General features: G+C 42.9%; 1 protein-coding gene across 1 annotated transcript in view; it reads right to left on the reverse strand.

Moving 5' to 3' along the window:
- LOC126481302 (odorant receptor Or2-like) overlaps nucleotides 1–19,369 on the reverse strand; it is a 113,123-nt gene that overhangs the window by 36,175 nt on the left and 57,579 nt on the right. Inside the window, exons 3-4 of the mRNA XM_050104954.1 lie at nucleotides 15,756–15,855; nucleotides 13,512–13,613 (exon numbers count right to left, since the gene is read on the reverse strand). Coding sequence (XP_049960911.1) covers nucleotides 13,512–13,613; nucleotides 15,756–15,855 — 202 coding nt within the window. The remainder of the gene's footprint in view (nucleotides 1–13,511; nucleotides 13,614–15,755; nucleotides 15,856–19,369) is intronic.

Here is a 19,369-nt window from a genome sequence, read left to right on the forward strand (position 1 = left end):
CCCTAGGTCCACTGAGGATGTGATAGTGAAGTGGAAACGTGAAGGGACATGTTCAGCACAAAAGCGTACAGGCCGACCTCGTCTGTTGACTGACAGAGACCGCCGACAGTTGAAGAGGGTCGTAATATGTAATAGGCAGCCATCTACCCAAACCGTCACCCAGGAATTCCAAACTGCGACAGGATGAACTGCATGTACTATGACAGTCACGCGGGATGTTAGAAAAGTTGGATTTTAAGGTCGAGGGGCTGCTCATAAGCCACACATTACGCCAGTAAATACCAAACGACGCCTCCCTTGGTATGTAAATATTGGACGACTGAACGGTGGAAAAACGTTGGGTGGAGTGACGAATCACTGTACACAATGTAGCCATCCGATGGCAGGGGGTGGATATGGCGAGTGCCCGATGAACGTCATCTGCCAGCGTGTTTAGTGCCAACAGAAAAATTAGGAGGCGGTGGTGTTATGGTGTGGTCATATTTTTCATGGGAAGGGCTTGCACCCCTCGTTGTTTTGCGTGCCACTATCACAGCACAGGCCTACATTGATGTTTTAAGCACTTTCTTGCTTCCCACTGTTGAAGAGCAATTCGGGGATGGCGATTGCATATTTCAGCACGATCGAACACCTGTTCATAATGCACGTGTTGTGGCGGAGTAGTTACACGACAAAAAAATCCCTGTAATGGACTGACCTGAATCCTATAGAATAGTGGTGGGATGTTTTACAAGGCCGACTTCGTGGCAGGCCTCACCGACCGACGTCGATACCTCACCTCAGTGCAGCACTCCGTGAAGAATGGGCTGCCATTCCCCAAGAAACCTTCCAGCAACTGACTGAACGTATGCCTGCGACAGCGGAAGCTATCGTCAAGGCTAAGGGTGGGCCAACACCATCCTGAACTGCAGCATTAGCGATGGAGGGCGCTGCGAAGTTGTAAGTGATTTTCACCTAGGTGTACGTATACTTTTGATCACATTGTGTATTTACTTCCTCGCGAATTTCAGGTGCAGTACGAGTCCTCTGACGTTTACTCCGTACATATGAGAACTAAACTCCTTGTGTAATGTTAGGCTCTTCCAGATCGCATTGGCACAATTTATTTGAACCACTGCATTGCATGCTCATAAATTAGTTGGAGGTGTTCACGCTATTTTAGAAGCACGTTACTTTGATAATAGGCGCAACGATGTATATGACATAATCTGTTACCAAAAAATCATCCATAAAATCCTTTAAAATGGGTTGAGGCCGAAATTGTACAATCGTACAGGAAATAAAGAAAATAGCAGCTGAAGGCTTCAAGAAATCATCTAAAAAAACAAAAAAATAAATCTAATCAAATCGATGAGGAGAAGTTCGCATGGTCCTCTTATCAGCGTTATCTGTATAAGATACACGCAGTGTACACTGACAAAGACAGCCGAAGAGCTGTGGTTGTAGAACTGCGCCCTGTGCGAGTTGCCTCGTACACACGTATAATTCTCACAAATACGTATGCGTTAAGGAACGTTGTACAGACATCATGCACATACCACAGAACAACTCACGGCAAAACAATGATTCTCCCTGTGGTACAAGGGAAAGGTCTACACAAAAAACACTAAAAGAAAGATGTGGTAAAGGAGTCGTTATCTCCCCCAATTCTCTTATGAATTGCTCGGCATGATGAAGTGACTACCCGACCGTTGTGGGTCACGTAACGAAGTATAGTCACGTTACAGCTCAAAGTGGCGTGCTTTGGTATCTCGCCTTACAAGCGCAAAAAATTTATCACGGAAAATACCTTTGCGGGAAGCTGGACAACTTCATGCTAACGCTATTAGCTTTACTGGCAATGCTAACTAGAAAGGGGATATTGCCGTTAGAGAAGATGACGGAAGGTGTAAGCAAGCGTTGGAAAGCAACAATTAAGTAAGTCAGTGGTGTGCACATTACGGAAGGACGGACATGATGACTAATACAGCAGGGTTCAAATATATCTGCCCCAAAGTAAAATGCGCGTAACAAATATTTCGTTGATGATCTGGATAAATGTGACTAGGCACGAATTTCTGTGACATTATGAAGAATGCAACGAAATACAGTCTTTCCAAAATGTTTATAGTTTTTGTCGCACACAACTGGAATTCCAGGCTAGCATAGAAACTATGAGAAAAAAACTGTTGTATGAGATTCGACTGTAAAAGGTGCCAGCATGGACGAGTCATTATGCTGGACTAAAGAACATACATGGGCAAACTACACTAGATTTTTTACGAAAAATAAAGCATCAGGGGAAGCAGCAGTTCCGTCAAACGTAGTGTGGACTCGTAGCCACTGCACTGTGGATAAATGTTGCAAGGTGACAATGAACGAGTAGTGTTGTCGATCAAAAGTGCCAGGCAACGTTGTCAGTTTCATGTTCACTTCTCCCCTATCGGTATGCGAGGAAAACGTTAGACTATCACGTAGAAATGGAGCACCGGCCACTTTGCTTTCTCCACTGACATGAGTTTTTAAGAAAATGGCGCCCTTTCTACTTCCACCATACCAGCTAGACCTAACTCCTACAAAACTGGTCCAAAATGTTCCAAAGAATAAGACGAGTAGCCGTAACATGTCAACCATTCCCTCTCTCACCAGAAATAATAACGGCCAATGCTTTTGCTGCTAATACGCATCAGATTTGTCGTGTTTATACTCAAGCAGCTTCTCAGTTGGCCTCGGAAAGCTGAATGCAACCCTTTCCAGACTTTTCCATCAGAGAGAAATTTGAGGTGCCCACCGGGAATTGGCCTGTGGCTTCAGTGTTACGAGCCAAAATCTTTAACCACACTTCATTCCACTTCCCTGTAGCCATCCCATTAGTTTCTACTGGTGTGGCGCTAGAAGACTTGAAAAGGCGTGTATCAGCCCGAAACATGTGTGTACTACTACTAGAGGAGAGACGGACGGGGAAATAGAAAATATAGTGAAATCATTCGCCATACAAAGTGTCGCCATGTCATCCTCGACTGAAACAGCAAATAAAGACAGCAGAGGCAGCTGTGACTAGTAGCGACATCTAAGACAATTACTCTTCTATTCCCCCCCCCCCTCCATCCCCCCGCCAAGGACCTAAACTGTATACATATCTGCCTTTAGAGTAAAGTCTATGTGCGACTGAGTGAAAGTTTTCTAAATACATGTTTGTAAATACAACGCATTTTTTCTTGCTGCACCCTATTTTATTTCTCCAAGACGCGTTTCGCCTTTTTCACTTTAAGGCATCATCAGTAGGGTCTAGAATGATACATTTTTGTTTTAATATGTGTTATGTATATTATATAAAACAATTCACGTCTTGTTTTTTATGTAAATAAGTGATTACCTACAGTTCTTCGCGTTTTTCGTTTGCATCTGGATTTCCTCTCATCTGGTAATATGCTGGAGATCGCACTGCAACTCTATTTACAAAACATTAAGCATATTTTTATGTTCTGAACTTTTTCTCTCCATTTTTCATCTTGTTTGCCTTTATTGTTGTGGTGCACTATCAGTCTTCCGTCACTAACTACAGATATTTGATCGAAAACTGTAAATTCCAGACGTAGCCAGCCACTGTGAGTTCACTGTGTGTCTCATCCTGTTTGGTTTGAAGAATGTTGAATATGACCGTAGTAGCTGTCAGAGAATGGTTGAAAGTTTTGATGTTCAGCTGATTTGAGTTTAGGTTTAAATGTTTTGTGCAGACGTTCGTGGACAAGTAAGTGCAAAGGGGTTAGGTGGTGGTATTATTATTATTATTATAGTCCTGTGTTGTAGTGTTTCTCTATTATCTTATCTATTAGTGTAAACAATGATTTGTTTGGCATGTTTACTTGACAATTCAACAGGGTTTTCTTTTCTTTTTGGTTTTCTGTTTATGGTAATTTTCTTGCTGGTTTGTGTTTCCATTTCATTTGTGTACTGTCTTGTGTTTTTTCTTATATTTTGCTGATTGTTCTATGTTGTTGCTACAGTACTGTGTGCTTGTGGTTATGTTTGGTTCTGTTGTGATGTTGTCAATGGTTTTGTGCTTTCTGATTTTATTTTACTTCGAATTTTCTTATTTAGGTTTGTAACTATGTCAACATTGTAGCCATTGTTGTGGGCTGTCTACATTATGAATTCACGTTCTTTTTGATAGTTTTCTTTGTTGGGTGGCACTGTGATGAGGCTATGGAGTATGTATCGAAGCACTGCTTGCTTTTGTGAGTGTCGATGATTCGAGAATTGGGGAATGCTAATGTTAGTATCTTTGCATTTAAGGTAAATTTGAAACACATGCTTATTGTTTTATTTTATGATTTTTATGTACAGAAAGTTAATTTGATTATTCCGTTCTCTTTCCATTGTGAATTTTATATTTGTATTTACCTTGTTAATGTCAATTTGTTATGTTTCAATTTTTCTTTGTGGTTCGTTTATTAAAGAGAGGACGTCATCCATGTACCTGAAGCAATATAGTACACTGTATTCTTTTGCTACTATTTCTGCGAAAATTATCTGTTCAGTGTGCTTTATAAATATATTTCCTAATCCCCCTGAGACTGGAAACCCCACTGGTAATTCATCTTCTTGTAAATAAAATTCATTATTGAATTGGAAGTAATTTTGTCTGTTATAAGCTTTGTTAATGCATTTCATTTCTCTGTTCATCACAAAGTTGACTGTCCATTATAGAACTCGCAATGAATAACCAAAAACAACCCCAAACCGCAAAAAAAAATCCATGCGTATATACTCCCCCATCCCCCCCCCCTCTCTCTCTTTGTCTGTCTGTCTGTCTGTCTCTCTCTCTCTCTCTCTCTCTCTCTCTCTCTCTCTCTCTCTCCCTGTCACACACACACAAAAACACTATGTAAACAAACCAAACAGGATGAGGCACATAGTGAACTCACAGTGTCTGGCTACGTCTCGATATGACTGTTTTCGATCAAATATCTTTAACTAGTGACAGAAGACTGATAGTGTACCACGGCAATAAGGGTAAAAAAGACGAAAAGTGGGAAGGAAAAAGTTCGGAACGTAAAAACATAGTAAATAGAGTTGTTGTACGATCCCCTGCATGTGACCAGATCAGAGGAAACCCAGATGCCAAGAAAAACGCGAACAACTGTAGGTAATCACTTATTTACATAAAAAAACGAGACGTTAACTGTTTTATCATGTACAGATAACTGATACCAAAGCAAAACTGTATCATTCTAAATCCCACTTAAAGTGAAAACGGCGGAACATGTCTTGGGGAAATAAAATACAGTGCAGCAAGAAAAGACTGTTCTTAAACACCGTCCGTATAGGCCTTGAAGGTGCAGCGGTACCAACCGGCAGGCGTTTCATCTTCAGCCCTCAGGCGTCACCAAAGGTAGGTGCGTTGGGGCATGTGGTCAGCACACCGCTATCCCGGTCGTTGTCACCTTTCGTGACCGGAGCCGCAACTTCTCAGTCAAGTAGCTCCTGAATTGGCCTCGCGGGGGCTGTCTGTACCATGCTTGCCAACAATACTAGATACATTCGTACGGTGACCCATCCAAGCGCTAGCCAAACCCGACAGAGCTTAACTGCGGTAATCTGAGAGGAACTTGTTTTACCATTGCAGTAAGGCGTTGGTGGTTTTTATTTACAAAACAAAAATTTGTGTACTTGCTGCGGACGATGGCCGCATAAACAAATTAATTAGTTTTCCAAATGTTTGCGTAGAGTGTATCTGAGGCAGGACGTGGGTACCAGGCCGCTATTCAGCTAATGGGGTGTGGGGAACTGCCTAAAAATCACATCCGAGCTAGCCGCCACATCAGCCCTGATAGTTATACTGCCGGACGGACTCGGGGCGGGGTGTCTCCCCAACGCAAAAGCTGGCGCTTTTAAGCCTTTTTCATGGATGTGTAGTGTCCCTTGGTGATTTTTACGGACAGTGCGTGTGCAATGAATATAAAAATAGTGAATAACATAAAATAGACAAGACTTAAAAGGCATTCGTAAAGAACTATATCAGTAATATTTATGAAAACCTGTAACGTAAATACTCTGATGCGAAAAGGACTTATCGTAGTGATAATATATGGAAATCAAATATTGGTATCTTTGTGTAATTATATATACGATGGCCAGAACATATCTTCTTCTACCGCTTCTTTTGCTCCAACGCTTTCAGATGTTCGTATTGTTTTCTCTCCTACACGATGTTAAGGTGTGTATGTGAAGTATTGCTTAAAATATATGTATAAAAATAGTTCATGTTATTATTTCAAGGTAATATAAGTACCTCATCTCAATGTTTCACTTGCAGTGAAAGATTAATTATTATTTTTCAGCAGCTACGACGCCCAAAATCCGTTATCGCTGACGGGCAACAATTTGCTGCCATTACGCGGCAGATTCAAATATTAAGTTATTTTGCAGATTTCATTCATAGCAGTGGCTACTAAATCATTTTAAACCATTATTTACTTTGAGTTTGAGGATTTCAGTAATTTGCATTTACAAGAGTTCAGATATTTTCAGCGATATCAGTTAAAGCAGATCAGTGAACTCTGGCCTGGACTTCATTTCGTGTAATTATTAACTTGTAGGGAGCCTGGCGCTCATCTAAAACAAAATCAAGCATTTATTTGGCCTCCTACAAAGTATTCAGCTTACAGCTTATATTGGCCCCGCCTACGTAATGAAAATGATTAATGTTTAAGTCTCATCTTACGTAGTTTTAAGTAAGGAACCAATATAAATGTCGCCCGGTAACGTTGGGGCGTGTGGAAAAAAATGGTACTCATGGATACATATGTATATTACTTAATTCTGCATGTATATTAATACAATACAAATTTTTATTTCATGTATAGCCGTCACGAACGTGTGTACCAGAGAAGAACCTTGATACACCCTGAGAGGATAAGGAAACATATACGAACAGAAAAGAAAAAAGGTAAGGACCTCTAGGCATCAATCCTTGCTGCATAGGCTTGGTATCATGAAAGTACAGGAGAGTAGATGGTACATGGTGCGTAGTGGAGTAGGAAATAGTTTGTATTTGTGAAAACAATCGTTAAGCAAGTGGTAGCAATGTGAGTTTAGAGATATTAACCATTTTTTAGAAAGCATAGTCTGCTCCTATAGTCCAGCACCAGTATTTGTAGTAAGTAGGTACACTGTAAAGCAGTTGCCAGTGAAAGTGTATACCGTTAAAGTGTGTGAAGCAGTTTGTGTGAGTTTCTTGTTAGTGTGGGTAAAGTTGGCCGAGTTATGCAGCCACCACAGAATCAGGATACAAATATGCGGGATAATTTTCCGTTATTAAGCGATATTCATCGTGATAAGGAGATGGTAGACGTTACTACTAACCATAGGAATGATAACGGTGGTAAGCTATTTTCAGGTGAATCACCAAGATCTAGTCAGTACATGGAAGTACCAGAACACATAGCCGATACCAATGCAAGTAGCAGTATCACAATGAATAGATTAACGACGACGCCTGTATGTTCGCGCTACCCGACCTGTTCGCGGAATTTCTCAGGAAGTTAGAAGAGAGGGACAGGTTACGGGAAGAAGAAACGAAAGAAAGAGATAGAATCATGGAGGAACGAAATAACCAGATACTTAACCAACTCAGGGAACAAGTCGAAGAGCGAAACGAAGCATTAATAGAGCGCATAAATGAACAGTTCTAGAAAGTACAGTCGGAGATAAATGAAATGAAAAACGCATACACCGAATTGTGGAACATAGTCAGCAACATGGCACAAGACGTGCAAACGTTGCAAACGGCACATACAGTTATAAAAGACGAGGCTGAACAACTTACACGCCGTACGGAAAACCTTGAAGTAGTTCAAAAGGAAACTATAGACAAACATTTAGCCGAACAAGTTAAGAAAGTAGAACAATAATTCCAAGATTGGCTAACTGAGAAGGACAGTCAGATATCGGAACAAATAGAGAATAAAGTGCTATGCAGCAAGTAACGAACGGCGTACTGTGTTTAACGAAGGCGATGTTGGCCTGATATATTCGACGATGCCCTTTGGTTACACTGACTAAAGGATTCTTCTAAGAAATACCAAATTAAGATAACCTGAAGATGCCTAAATAAGGTGAAACGCGTCGTTGAAAAATAAAAAACTAAAATTGCACCGCGTCAGTTTTACAGGAATATGATTTAAAGATCATGTACATTAAAGGAAAGCTAAAGAAGTTATAGAGGGCGTGTCTGAAGTCAAACTCCTACTCATGACGTCACAGCAAAAAAAAATGGTTCAAATGGCTCTGAGCACTATGGGACTCAACTGCTGAGGTCATTAGTCCCCTAGAACTTAGAACTAGTTAAACTTAACTAACCTAAGGACTTCACAAACATCCATGCCCGAGGCAGGATTCGAACCTGCGACCGTAGCGGTCTTGCGATTCCAGACTGCAGCGCCTTTAACCGCACGGCCACTTCGGCCGGCGACGTCACAGCAGCACCGACGCAAGTATCTGTAACTATTTAAGAATATCGTACAATTTCAAGATGAGGATCCTACGTGGGAAGAAATAAAGCAGTCAACAAGACAGAAGCAACCAAGTAACCAAAACTCGCAATATAAACGAGAGAATAATGTAGTGTATCACAGAAACAACACAGATTCCGAAATATGGTGCGTGTGTATTCCCCACCAATGCATAGAAAAATTGGTTTGTTACACTCATTAAGCGTGGTGACACGTGGGAATCCAAAAATGTGTTGCCATCATACGAAGGTACTGTTACATTCCAAACCTCAAATATGTGGTACAACGGATAGTAAGGACATGCGAAGTTTGCCAGAAAGCAAAATCCAACAATCAAGGCTGCAAAACAGGACTACACCTGATAATTCCTATCTATCCACTTCGACTTGTATCTGTGGACGTCACGGGACCACTACCAACCGCTCGTGGCGGCGTAAAATATTTCCCGTTTATGATACGTTTACGAAGTATGTGAAGCTGTATATGATGGAAACCACCTCGGCCAACCCTATGATACACCGTGTATTAAAGGACTACATCCCAAATGTGGGAAAACCTCAGAATATTTTGACAGACAGTTCAAAATATTTTACGGGTCGTTAGTGGAGGGCATTTTTATGCAAACAAAACATCAGGCATATACTATTCACGAGATTCCACCCCAAAGCGAGCCCCATGGAAAGAATCTTCTGCGATATCAACTGATTTGTAAGAACATATGCACACAAACAGCATACAAAATGGACGGAACTGGTACCGTTATTTGAGACACTACATAACAACTTGCCTCATCCTTCAACAGGCTACACGACCCACGAATTATTATGCCACACTTCGGAACCCAGTGAACGCACTACACCATTGCCAAAGCTATCACACCCGGATAAAGCTCAGGAAGAGAAAATAAGGGAAGCAGTAAGTAACATAGGAAATTGTGCTCACCGGAGAAAATTACGGTATGACAAGGATATACATAAAGTCATCGAAACCAAGGCACCACAACACCGTCACATGTGACGTAACACATGAGAACGCAGGGTGTCCGTAGTGTACCACTGTGCTATCAGAGTTCCTTCGTGTACTACCAGGCGTGACCTGGTGCCGAACCCCGTGGCTCGCGACACCTCGAGTAACACCGCCGTGACCCTGCAAGACACTGGAAGACGCGGACCTATCCCCAGCAGGCGGCCACGCCTGGGGTGGTGCAGCAGCGCAGTACGCCTTTGATCAGCAGTCCATGCTTCACGCGGCACGGTATTCCCCCCAGACATGACCGCCCGTGTTGTGGTATTAGCGGCAACCTACGCGTGACACAGTAATTCCCTCGCCCGGTTACTGCTGATCTCTGACCAGTGATGCAGGATGAAACAGAATTGTGCAGGCAGTCCATTCCTTGTTCTCGAATGGCAGACACTGATGTTAAGGGGTCACAACGTGCTTGCTGACAATACGTCGACCCCTCCCCCCCCCCCCCCCCTCCTCGTGGTTGTCAGACGTGGTCGACCGGATATTTGGCGGCGGGTGCGCTTGCCCTCAGGTTCCCATGCAATCCAACACTGGGGCACACTCACATTCATATGCCCCACAAACCTGGACATTATAATATTCGACCAGCGATCCGAGTGGACACCCACATTGAGATCCATTTCATTTCATATTCTGCCAGATTCAAATGCTGACACCGCTGTCTAGCACAAGCAAGTATCATCTCCATGTCGTTCACTGTGAAGCCTGGACAGCTTATGCTCTTCACGACCCTTATGCAGGGTGTATCATAATTAACAGCGTAAACTCACATAGTAATTACACAGTAGTTCAAACAGAAACTTCAGTTAACACAGTCTCGATAATTTAGTTTGTGGTTATCAGCCAGTGCTGACGTGATTCTATGTGAACCCTACATGCCGTTGTGTGGTGTGGTCTTTGTTTACATTGTTGAGAAGCAGAGTTGTGAATGGATACGAAAGTACAGCACACAGTCAGAGTGGCACACACATCAGTTGTTCGTGAAGTGGTAGTTGTGTTGCACGTGTGTCGATCGTAACAGGGAACGTTACAGTAACGAGACGCATGCAGATGCATTTCGCGTACGATAAGACTGACGGCCATCCACAGGATGTTGCATTTCCATACCGAGAAGCATATCCTGGCCGAAGGCACCCCGAGACTCGAACGTTTACAAGTGTGGATTAACCAACGACTCCAGGAAACTACGAGCATGCTGCAGGAGTGGGCAGGCCTGCACGAATTACGCCACTGCTTGAAGATGTGGTGCTGGAAACAGTCGAACACTCTACAGGCATGTCGACAAGGAGTCTTGCCACACAAATTCCTGGAATGAGCCGCAGCAGTGTTTGTAGAATACTGCGTTGCAGTTCAATTTATCCGTAATACCTCCAGCGAGAGGTGGACAACGTGCGAGTCAAACGTTCTGTCAGTGGATGCAACGACAAGCTGTGCGCAACCCGACATTTACCATTAACACTGAGGCCTATCTGAGCTGCGTGTGTGTGATTACTAATAGGAACCGCTCTGCGGGAACGTCTTTGCCCGGTTGCTAAGTGGTGGACGCTGTTATGCTAGGCGGCAGGGATGTCGGCATGCATGGCATATGTTAGGAGTTGTTGGCTTATTGAAGGCACAGTGTGGTAGCCACGGTTTGCTGCTGCTGTGGACGTGTTCCACTTCCTGGCGGCCTGATCGCAGGGCTGGAAATGGCTGCCTGCAATGAGGACTGTTGGTGGTGTGACGTCCATCTGGATTAGAGCCACTGGCCAGTAAAAGCGTTTCGCAGATGGCAACCTGGCTTGGAATTTCTTCTCAGCTGAAAACGGTTGGTATCGTTACGGTGAGCAACTGCCTTTTCATGAGACAGCAATTTGAACGTGTTAAACACATGTCCTAAGCCCCATCATCCTGGTTACGTCGCATCTAGCAAGTCCGTTTTCTGTGCCTTGCATACAACCAGGCGAGAGAGCACTCATCAGTCAGTTGTATTACGACATTTGTGGCCATTCTTAGTACACGTTGTGAACTGCTGAGTCTGCGTGTGCAGACTCAGCGTGTGCCGTGCTTTTGAAGCTGAAGAGATCGTTGGTGATCACACAAGCTTTGCGTGTTGTCTTGTCAGTCTTTTAGTGAGTTGTGCTCTTAAGAGAACTTTTTTAGATCTTCCTTACTGGTTTGCATTTTGTGTCTTTGTCTACGCTGTCCAGTTGATGCGTATATCTACTGTGTTATAGGAACTTCATTAATATAATTTCGTATTTCGTATGTTGCAGCGGAGCATAGGAGTATTATTATTATTGTTTTTGTGCATATACGGTAAAGAAGCCCAGAAGGTGGCCTGGCTGTATAGTACTATATGCTTGGTGTCCGTCTCCTAAACTGACAACTATTTCAAAACAAAGAGGCACCTTCACGTACTATTTAGTTTGTGAAGTCAGTAGGTAATAAAAGTATCTGACTTCTTTTATTAAAGAACTTCGCCAGATTGTTAAATCTGTGTGCATCTATTATAATTTTTGAACACCTGAACCACTTTGTGTACGAGATCAACCCTTTGCAACGCTGTCACGAATTGCTGTTGTTATCTGTTATTCTGCCTCCCTCTCCTGCCCCAGTGGGCGAAAGTTGATTTGAGGAATTACTGTTTCTGACCGTTCAAATGCGCTAAATTTTGTTTTTCGGTTGTCAAGAATTTCTTTTATTTAAAACAATTTTAATATGCTTGTTGGCGCAAGGTGATTTGCCTGATTCATTAACTGGGTGTCAGAGAGAATTTTACGTAAATACTTACCGGGCAATACATGCTATTGCTACCATACAAACTCAATGCACGGAATTACCTTCCATTTCGCGGTATCATCTTGCAGAATGGTTGAGGAACTTGCCTCAGAGCAACGCCGGAGGACGTGGTACATGTATGATGGAACACCGGGACGTATTGTTGCTGTAGTGACATGACATCCAGCGCGCCGCTATGGCCAATGTGGCTTGGGCGAGGAGGACCTGTACTGCGGCCTCCAGCATCACCCGATATGAACCACATGGATTTCTGTGTCTGGGGCCACCTGAAGGATACAGTGTACGCCACTCTCATTAACATAGTTGGAGTACTGTGTCCGAGACTTAGTGTTTCTCAAGAATTTCGAACTGATTCGTACGTGTTTGAAAGCATGCGAAACTCTTTGTGGCGAAGGGCAGGTGCCTGCATCCTGGTACACGGGCGATACTTTGAACTCCTCCTTTAACTACGAGTACAGTCATTTAACTGCTATCGTGTTCATTCAGAACATCTGCACTTCTACCAAAGTATCTCTATTAACTTTTTTTTTAATGTTTCACAGTATTGCTTCCTTTTCGCAACTGAGATGACGTTTACGTAGGATCAAGTCAGTGATGTCTGGTAACCAAACAATTGCAATTATCTTGCTAACGGTTCGTTTCTGGTTCAAAAATGGTTCAAATGGGTCTGAGCACTATGGGACTCAACTGCTGTGGTCATAAGTCCCCTAGAACCTCGAACTACTTAAACCTAACTAACCTAAGGACATCACACACATCCATGCCCGAGGCAGGATTCGAACCTGCGACCGTAGCGGTCGTGCGGTTCCAGACTGTAGCGCCTTTAACCGCTCGGCCAGTCCGGCCGGCTTCGTTTCTGGACCTATACGTAGTGGGACTTGTTTGCTTCAACTATCGTGTACTTTCAATTGTGTGAGTGTGCGCTTTTAATTATGATACACTCCGTATATCCTACCAGGCCTGGAAACAACACTGTACGCAAACCACACTCATGCACTCTGGTGGCCGCTGCACTAGTGACAGAGGACTGTAAATCTTATCACTTACATACCCGCTGACTGCGTGTCAAGCTAGAGTGACATCCGTTGGTCTTCCGGGAACTTCTTTTTCTTCTTTTTTTTCCAGGCAGTGTAGGATCTCGATCACTCTTCCTGTAACATCTACGCATGCAAACACACGCCCATGCGTACGTCTGACATGCCAGCTTACCTGCTCGAGCAGCTCGTTCCCGTACCAGCAGTACATGAACAACTCGTAGAACATGGTGGCGAGGTACGTGGCATAAGCGGGCATCTCTTGTCTCTTCGTCGACTGAAACAAAGGTGAAGAAGCTGACAGCTACTTGCAGAATGCTAATACGAAAGCAACTTACAAAATAATTACAGAATTTCTGCACTGCAAAATGTTTACCCAGTACAAAAATGGAATGCATACGATGTAAGAGATTACAGGCATATCACTCTCCTCTACAAAATGATCAATATGCTCACTAAAATTAACAAACATACTGGATTTTAATGAAACAAAAGAACAAAGGCTTTAGTACAGAATGTATCACACTGGATCCTTTGCAAGACATGGACGAAACTATAGATCTTCCTGTTTTGAGGGTTCTTATATTTTCACAAAGCTTCAGAGCTAATTTTAACAAATCTCAAGACACACAAAGGAACAGTTGCGTAGCATAATTGAGTCACCTTTCACTTTATTAATAGCATTGAATTCTTCTCCCTCAGATAAACTTCTGTTAGCAAATGGGAGAACTTAATACAGCCATGCAATGTATTCGCTGTTGCAAATACGAACAGCGATCAGCTGTATAAGGGAGCGACGGCAGTGAAAACTAGCGCCAGACCGGGACCCAAACGCTGATTTCCCGTTTTATGCGAGCGGTCGCCTTAACTGCGTTGGCTATTTGTGCACGATTACCGGCATGCATGTCCCAAGGAACACTGCTTCGTTTTCATTATCATACAGACACTACAATATCGGATTTATCCGCCGATACCAGGCACGGACTTTCAGTTAAAATGTCCTCCCCTGTACGGGACATTCGTACTGTATGTACGAGTACAGGTTGTGACGCAGGTTATGCCCCAGAGAGGTGGTAGGGCGTAGGCAATGTGTGTCACCTATCGTGCAGTCGGCTGCCGTGCGCGGTAGGCCGAGATGCTGGTTCGCTTGTGAAATATCTCTCCACTGAGAGAGACCCATTCTTCAGGTTATCGTGCTGTAAATCAAATGGTTCAAATGGCTCTGAGCACTATGGGACTTCTGAGGTCATCAGTCACCTAGAACTTAGAAATACTTAAACCTAACTATCCTAACGACATCACACACATCAATGCCCGAGACAGGATTCGAACCGACGACCGTAGCGATCGTGCGGTTACAGACTGTAGCGCCTAGAGCCGCTCGGCCACACCGGCCGGCGCAGTAAATCACCTTATCAATGTACTGGGTATATAGTACATAGATGCAAAACACAAGGTTAGTAGACCGTGCGTTTTCAGTCGTCCCATGGCAGGCGAATTCAATCAAAAGACACCGATCATCGCTGGGAAGCGTCAGCCAATATTTTGTCTCGAACAAAAGTTATTTCCCATGAGGCGTCCTATCGTTCCCAGACACATGAAGCAACGACTTTGAAAACAAGTGTTGCATCTTTCGTCAAAATATTGCGTTCATGCGGAGAGGTGGCGTGCGAGTAGTAGAGCAGTGAACACAGCTCGTTAAATTTAGGTTAGCTGATCTTCCGGGATTCTCACAGGATGGCAACATAGTGAAAGAACTGGAACCGAGGTGTAGCAAAGCTAATGCAGTGAGCGCTCAGCTACGATCTACTCTCTTCTGCAAGAAGGAAGTCAGGACCAAGACTAAGTTATCTGTGCACCGTTCAGTCTTTCTACTAACTTTGTTGTATGGGAGCGAAAGCTGGGTGGATTCAGGTTACCTTATCAATAAGGTTGAGGTTACGGATATGAAAGTAGCTGGGATGATTGCAGGTACTAGTAGATAGGAACAATGGCAGGAGGGTGTCCACAATGAGGAAATCAAAGAAAAACTGGGAATGAACTCTATAGATGTAGTAGTCAGGGAGAACAGGCTTAGATGGTGGGGTCATGTTACACGCATGGGAGAAGCAAGGTTACCCAAGAGACTCATGGGTTCAGCAGTAGAGGGTAGGTGAAGTCGGGGTAGACCAAGGAGAAGGTACCTGGATTCAGTTAACAATGATTTTAAAGTAATCGGCTTAACATCAGAAGAGGCACCAATGTTAGCACTGAATAGGAGATCATGGAGGAATTTTATAAGGAGGACTACGCTCCAGACTGAACGCTGAAAGGCATAATCAGTCTTAAATGATCTTCCGGGATGTGGCTGACATCGCAATAGTAACTGCACGCGAGCCGTTGCGCCCCCACACACCAGTTGCAGATGCACCGTACTTACTGTCATCACAGCGAAGGCGGTGAAGCAGATGACGAGGGTGCTGGTGGCGAACTGCGCGAGGACGGAGGGGCTCAGAAGCGACTCCATCTCCTCCACCGACCTGTAGGAATCAGGAAGAGGAAATTACCTGCGTTGTAAACCAGGACACTGTATACTACGTTCATCTGTTTCGGTTCCAAGAAACACAGAAATGATGTAGAACGTTAATAACGTGTTTGTAAATTCATATCTTATGTGAAGAATTTATTTCTGTGTAATCCTAAGTCCAGCAACATTTAACTAATACCGTCAACAGGTTTATCTAGCGAGAGCAGTTATCTCCACAGCACTTTACTCAGTCATGTGGAGGGCTCTCATCTTATTCTGACGAACGTCCTGAGGGCTCCGACATTGTACATAAGACACTTACGGTGTAATATTTTGGAAATTTTTCAATCTTTCGATATTTGCTTAAAAGATCATCATAATTATCATATGTTGGCGTAGAGCAACAAAGAAAGTATCAACACCTTCAGATTAGGTTCAACAGTCACAACGAACTTATTAAAGGTTAAAATTACGTGTCTGACGGGACAGTAAGCATTTTCTCAAAAATTAAAATTTCTGGCATATCACGACTGGGCAAATTGGCCCCTAGAGGCGATTTTCATTGAGTGGCAGTTTAATCAGGGCTCGGTGCTCATGGTCAAGAAGCAGACGTGACCAGCCGGTCAGGTCACCGTCTTGGGGGTGATACTTAACGAGAAGATGCATTCAGAAACCTCCTGTGCGTCCTAGACAAAGCAAAAGTGGATCTAGAAACATCAAATTTCTTTTTCGTTTATAATTACTGCGGCTTTGCATTGTTTTCTAGTGACTTCCTGACTCTACATAATACAGGATGATAGGTTTGCGTCAGTAACATCACTTCGATATAAAATGCAATAATATTGCGAACATAACGCCCACTGTAGAATGTGAAACGTTAGAAAACAGATGACAATTGTATCAAAAGAACAGAGCAATAACATAGAAATATATATATATGAGACATAAGAAAAAGCTTATCCGAATCAAGTAAGTAGGAAACAGATTGAGTGTGAAACAAAATGCAAAAAAGGGGATGCAATAGGACTAAGAGAAGAACACCGAAAAGAAAGAGCTGGAAAATATGTATCAGTGAAAGTGAGGCTAATTTGCATGTAAATCAAACGTGGCATTCGAAACAAGTAAATTTCTTAATAGAAACCAAAAGGACAAGGTAGTCCTTAATAGCACGCCAGTATAAAAAGGAGAAAACTACTATAAGAGACTTTGGGTAGAGATTATAGAGAGAAAAGTAATTATGGACCGTAGACATGATAGGAGTTTCATAAGATTAGAAAGAGTGTAACACTCACCAAATTTCTTCCCTAACAGGGAAGTATATTTACACCTGTTATAAACAAAATGATAGGAGTGAAACTCTTGTTTTACCAACGTTTAAGAAAGGGAAAGGAAATAATGCTGAGAATTAGGTATATTAACGAGAAGGCTAAAGGTTATATGAGGTAAAATTGCAATAAATGACCAGTGCGGATTTTTAAGAGGAAGACCCCCTCACAAATGCATATTTCGTATGACACTGTTAACTGCGAAGCATATATAATCTTCACAGATAATATCAATGCTTCTAACAGGATGGTTAGACATATACTATGGGCAAATCCGGAAGAGAAATAATTCCCAACTCATTTGCTAAAGTGTTATTACATTCCTCTAATGTAATTATGTCAACACTGAAGTGGAGGTAAAAAAACAAAAATGGGAGGAAATAGGAGAACCGGTAATGAATGAATGACATCGAAAGTATCAAGATTTAAGTGTGGACAATATGATGTTATCATTCATTTCCGAACAGCCCCCGCGTGCCAAGGACACTAGTTACCACCAAACGAAAGTAGTATATGGTGATGCCACCGTAATGACGTGGACCAGATTTGACTATAATTACTGGATATATATCGTCAAATGAGTTTCCTTGATAGTGATTCTGTTTAAGCACAAGCTAACAGTTGATATCCCTTCGTGACTATCACACATCCTCACAAATATATTTTGTGGTGTGGAACTCCTCCATGAAAATGATTCGTGAATGTTCACAATTGGTCTGATGACAGTTTTAAATAACTTCAGCAGATAGTCTTCCACGTAACAAAGTAACAATCTTGTTATAACTTGGCATCTGAAAAACATTTGAGTCAGTATTATGCAAACGATTGTTAACTAAAGCACGATAACATGGGGTGTCAAACGAAATTTTTGACAAGGTTTCATGGTATGGAGGACAAAGTACGGTATAGGGTAAGCCACACATGTGGAACTATCCTCAGGCGTACCGCAGGGAAGTGCGTTTGGACCTTTGCTGTTCATGTTCTATCTTAATGACTATTTTTATACAGGGTTATTACAAATGATTGAAGCGATTTGACAGCTCTACAATAACTTTATTATTTGAGATATTTTCACAATGCTTTGCACACACATACAAAAACTCAAAAAGTTTTTTTAGGCATTCACAAATGTTCGATATGTGCCCCTTCAGTGATTCGGGAGACATCAAGCCGATAAACAAGTTCCTCCCACACTCGGCGCAACATGTCCCCATCAATGAGTTCGAAAGCATCGTTGATGCGAGCTTGCAGTTCTGACACCTTTCTTGGTAGAGGTGGTTTAAACACTGAATCTTTCACATAACCCCACAGAAAGAAATCGCATGGGGTTAAGTCGGGAGAGCGTGGAGGCCATGACATGAATAGCTGATCATGATCTCCACCACGACCGATCCATCGGTTTTCCAATCTCCTGTTTAAGAAATGCCGAACATCATGATGGAAGTGCGGTGGAGCACCATCCTGTTGAAAGATTAAGTCGGTGCTGTCGGTCTCCAGTTGTGGCATGAGCCAATTTTCCAAGCATGTCCAGATACACGTGTCCTGTAACGTTTTTTTCGCAGAAGAAAACGGGGCCGTAAACTTTAAACCGTGAGATTGCACAAAACACGTTAACTTTTGGTGAATTGCAAATTTGCTGCACGAATGCGTGAGGATTCTCTATCGCCCAGATTTGCACATTGTGTCTGTTCACTTCACCATTAAGAAAAAATGTTGCTTCATCACTGAAAGCAAGTTTCGCACTGAACGCATCCTCTTCCATGAGCAATTGTAAACGGTAAGGCTTCTGCTTTAGCCTTTCCCGCAAGATTTTCCAAACCGTCGGCTGTGGTACGTTTAGCTCCCTGCTTGCTTTATTCGTCGACTTCCGCGGGCTACGCGTGAAACTTGCCCGCACGCGTTCAACCGTTTCTTCGCTCACTGCAGGCCGACCCGTTGATTTCCCCTTACAGAGGCATCCAGAAGCTTTAAACTGCGCATACCATCGCCGAATGGAGTTAGCAGTTGGTGGATCTTTGTTGAACTTTGTCCTGAAGTGTCGCTGCACTTTTATGACACTGATGTGAGTGCATTTCAAGCACGACATACGCTTTCTCGGCTCCTGTCGCCATTTTGTCTCACTGCGCTCTCGAGCGGTCTGGCGGCAGAAACCTGAAGTGCGGTTTCAGCCGAACAAAAATTTATGAGCTTTTCTACGTATCT

The sequence above is a fragment of the Schistocerca serialis genome, chromosome 5 (genome assembly GCF_023864345.2).
Source record: "Schistocerca serialis cubense isolate TAMUIC-IGC-003099 chromosome 5, iqSchSeri2.2, whole genome shotgun sequence".
Classification (NCBI taxonomy): Eukaryota; Metazoa; Arthropoda; class Insecta; order Orthoptera; family Acrididae; genus Schistocerca; species Schistocerca serialis.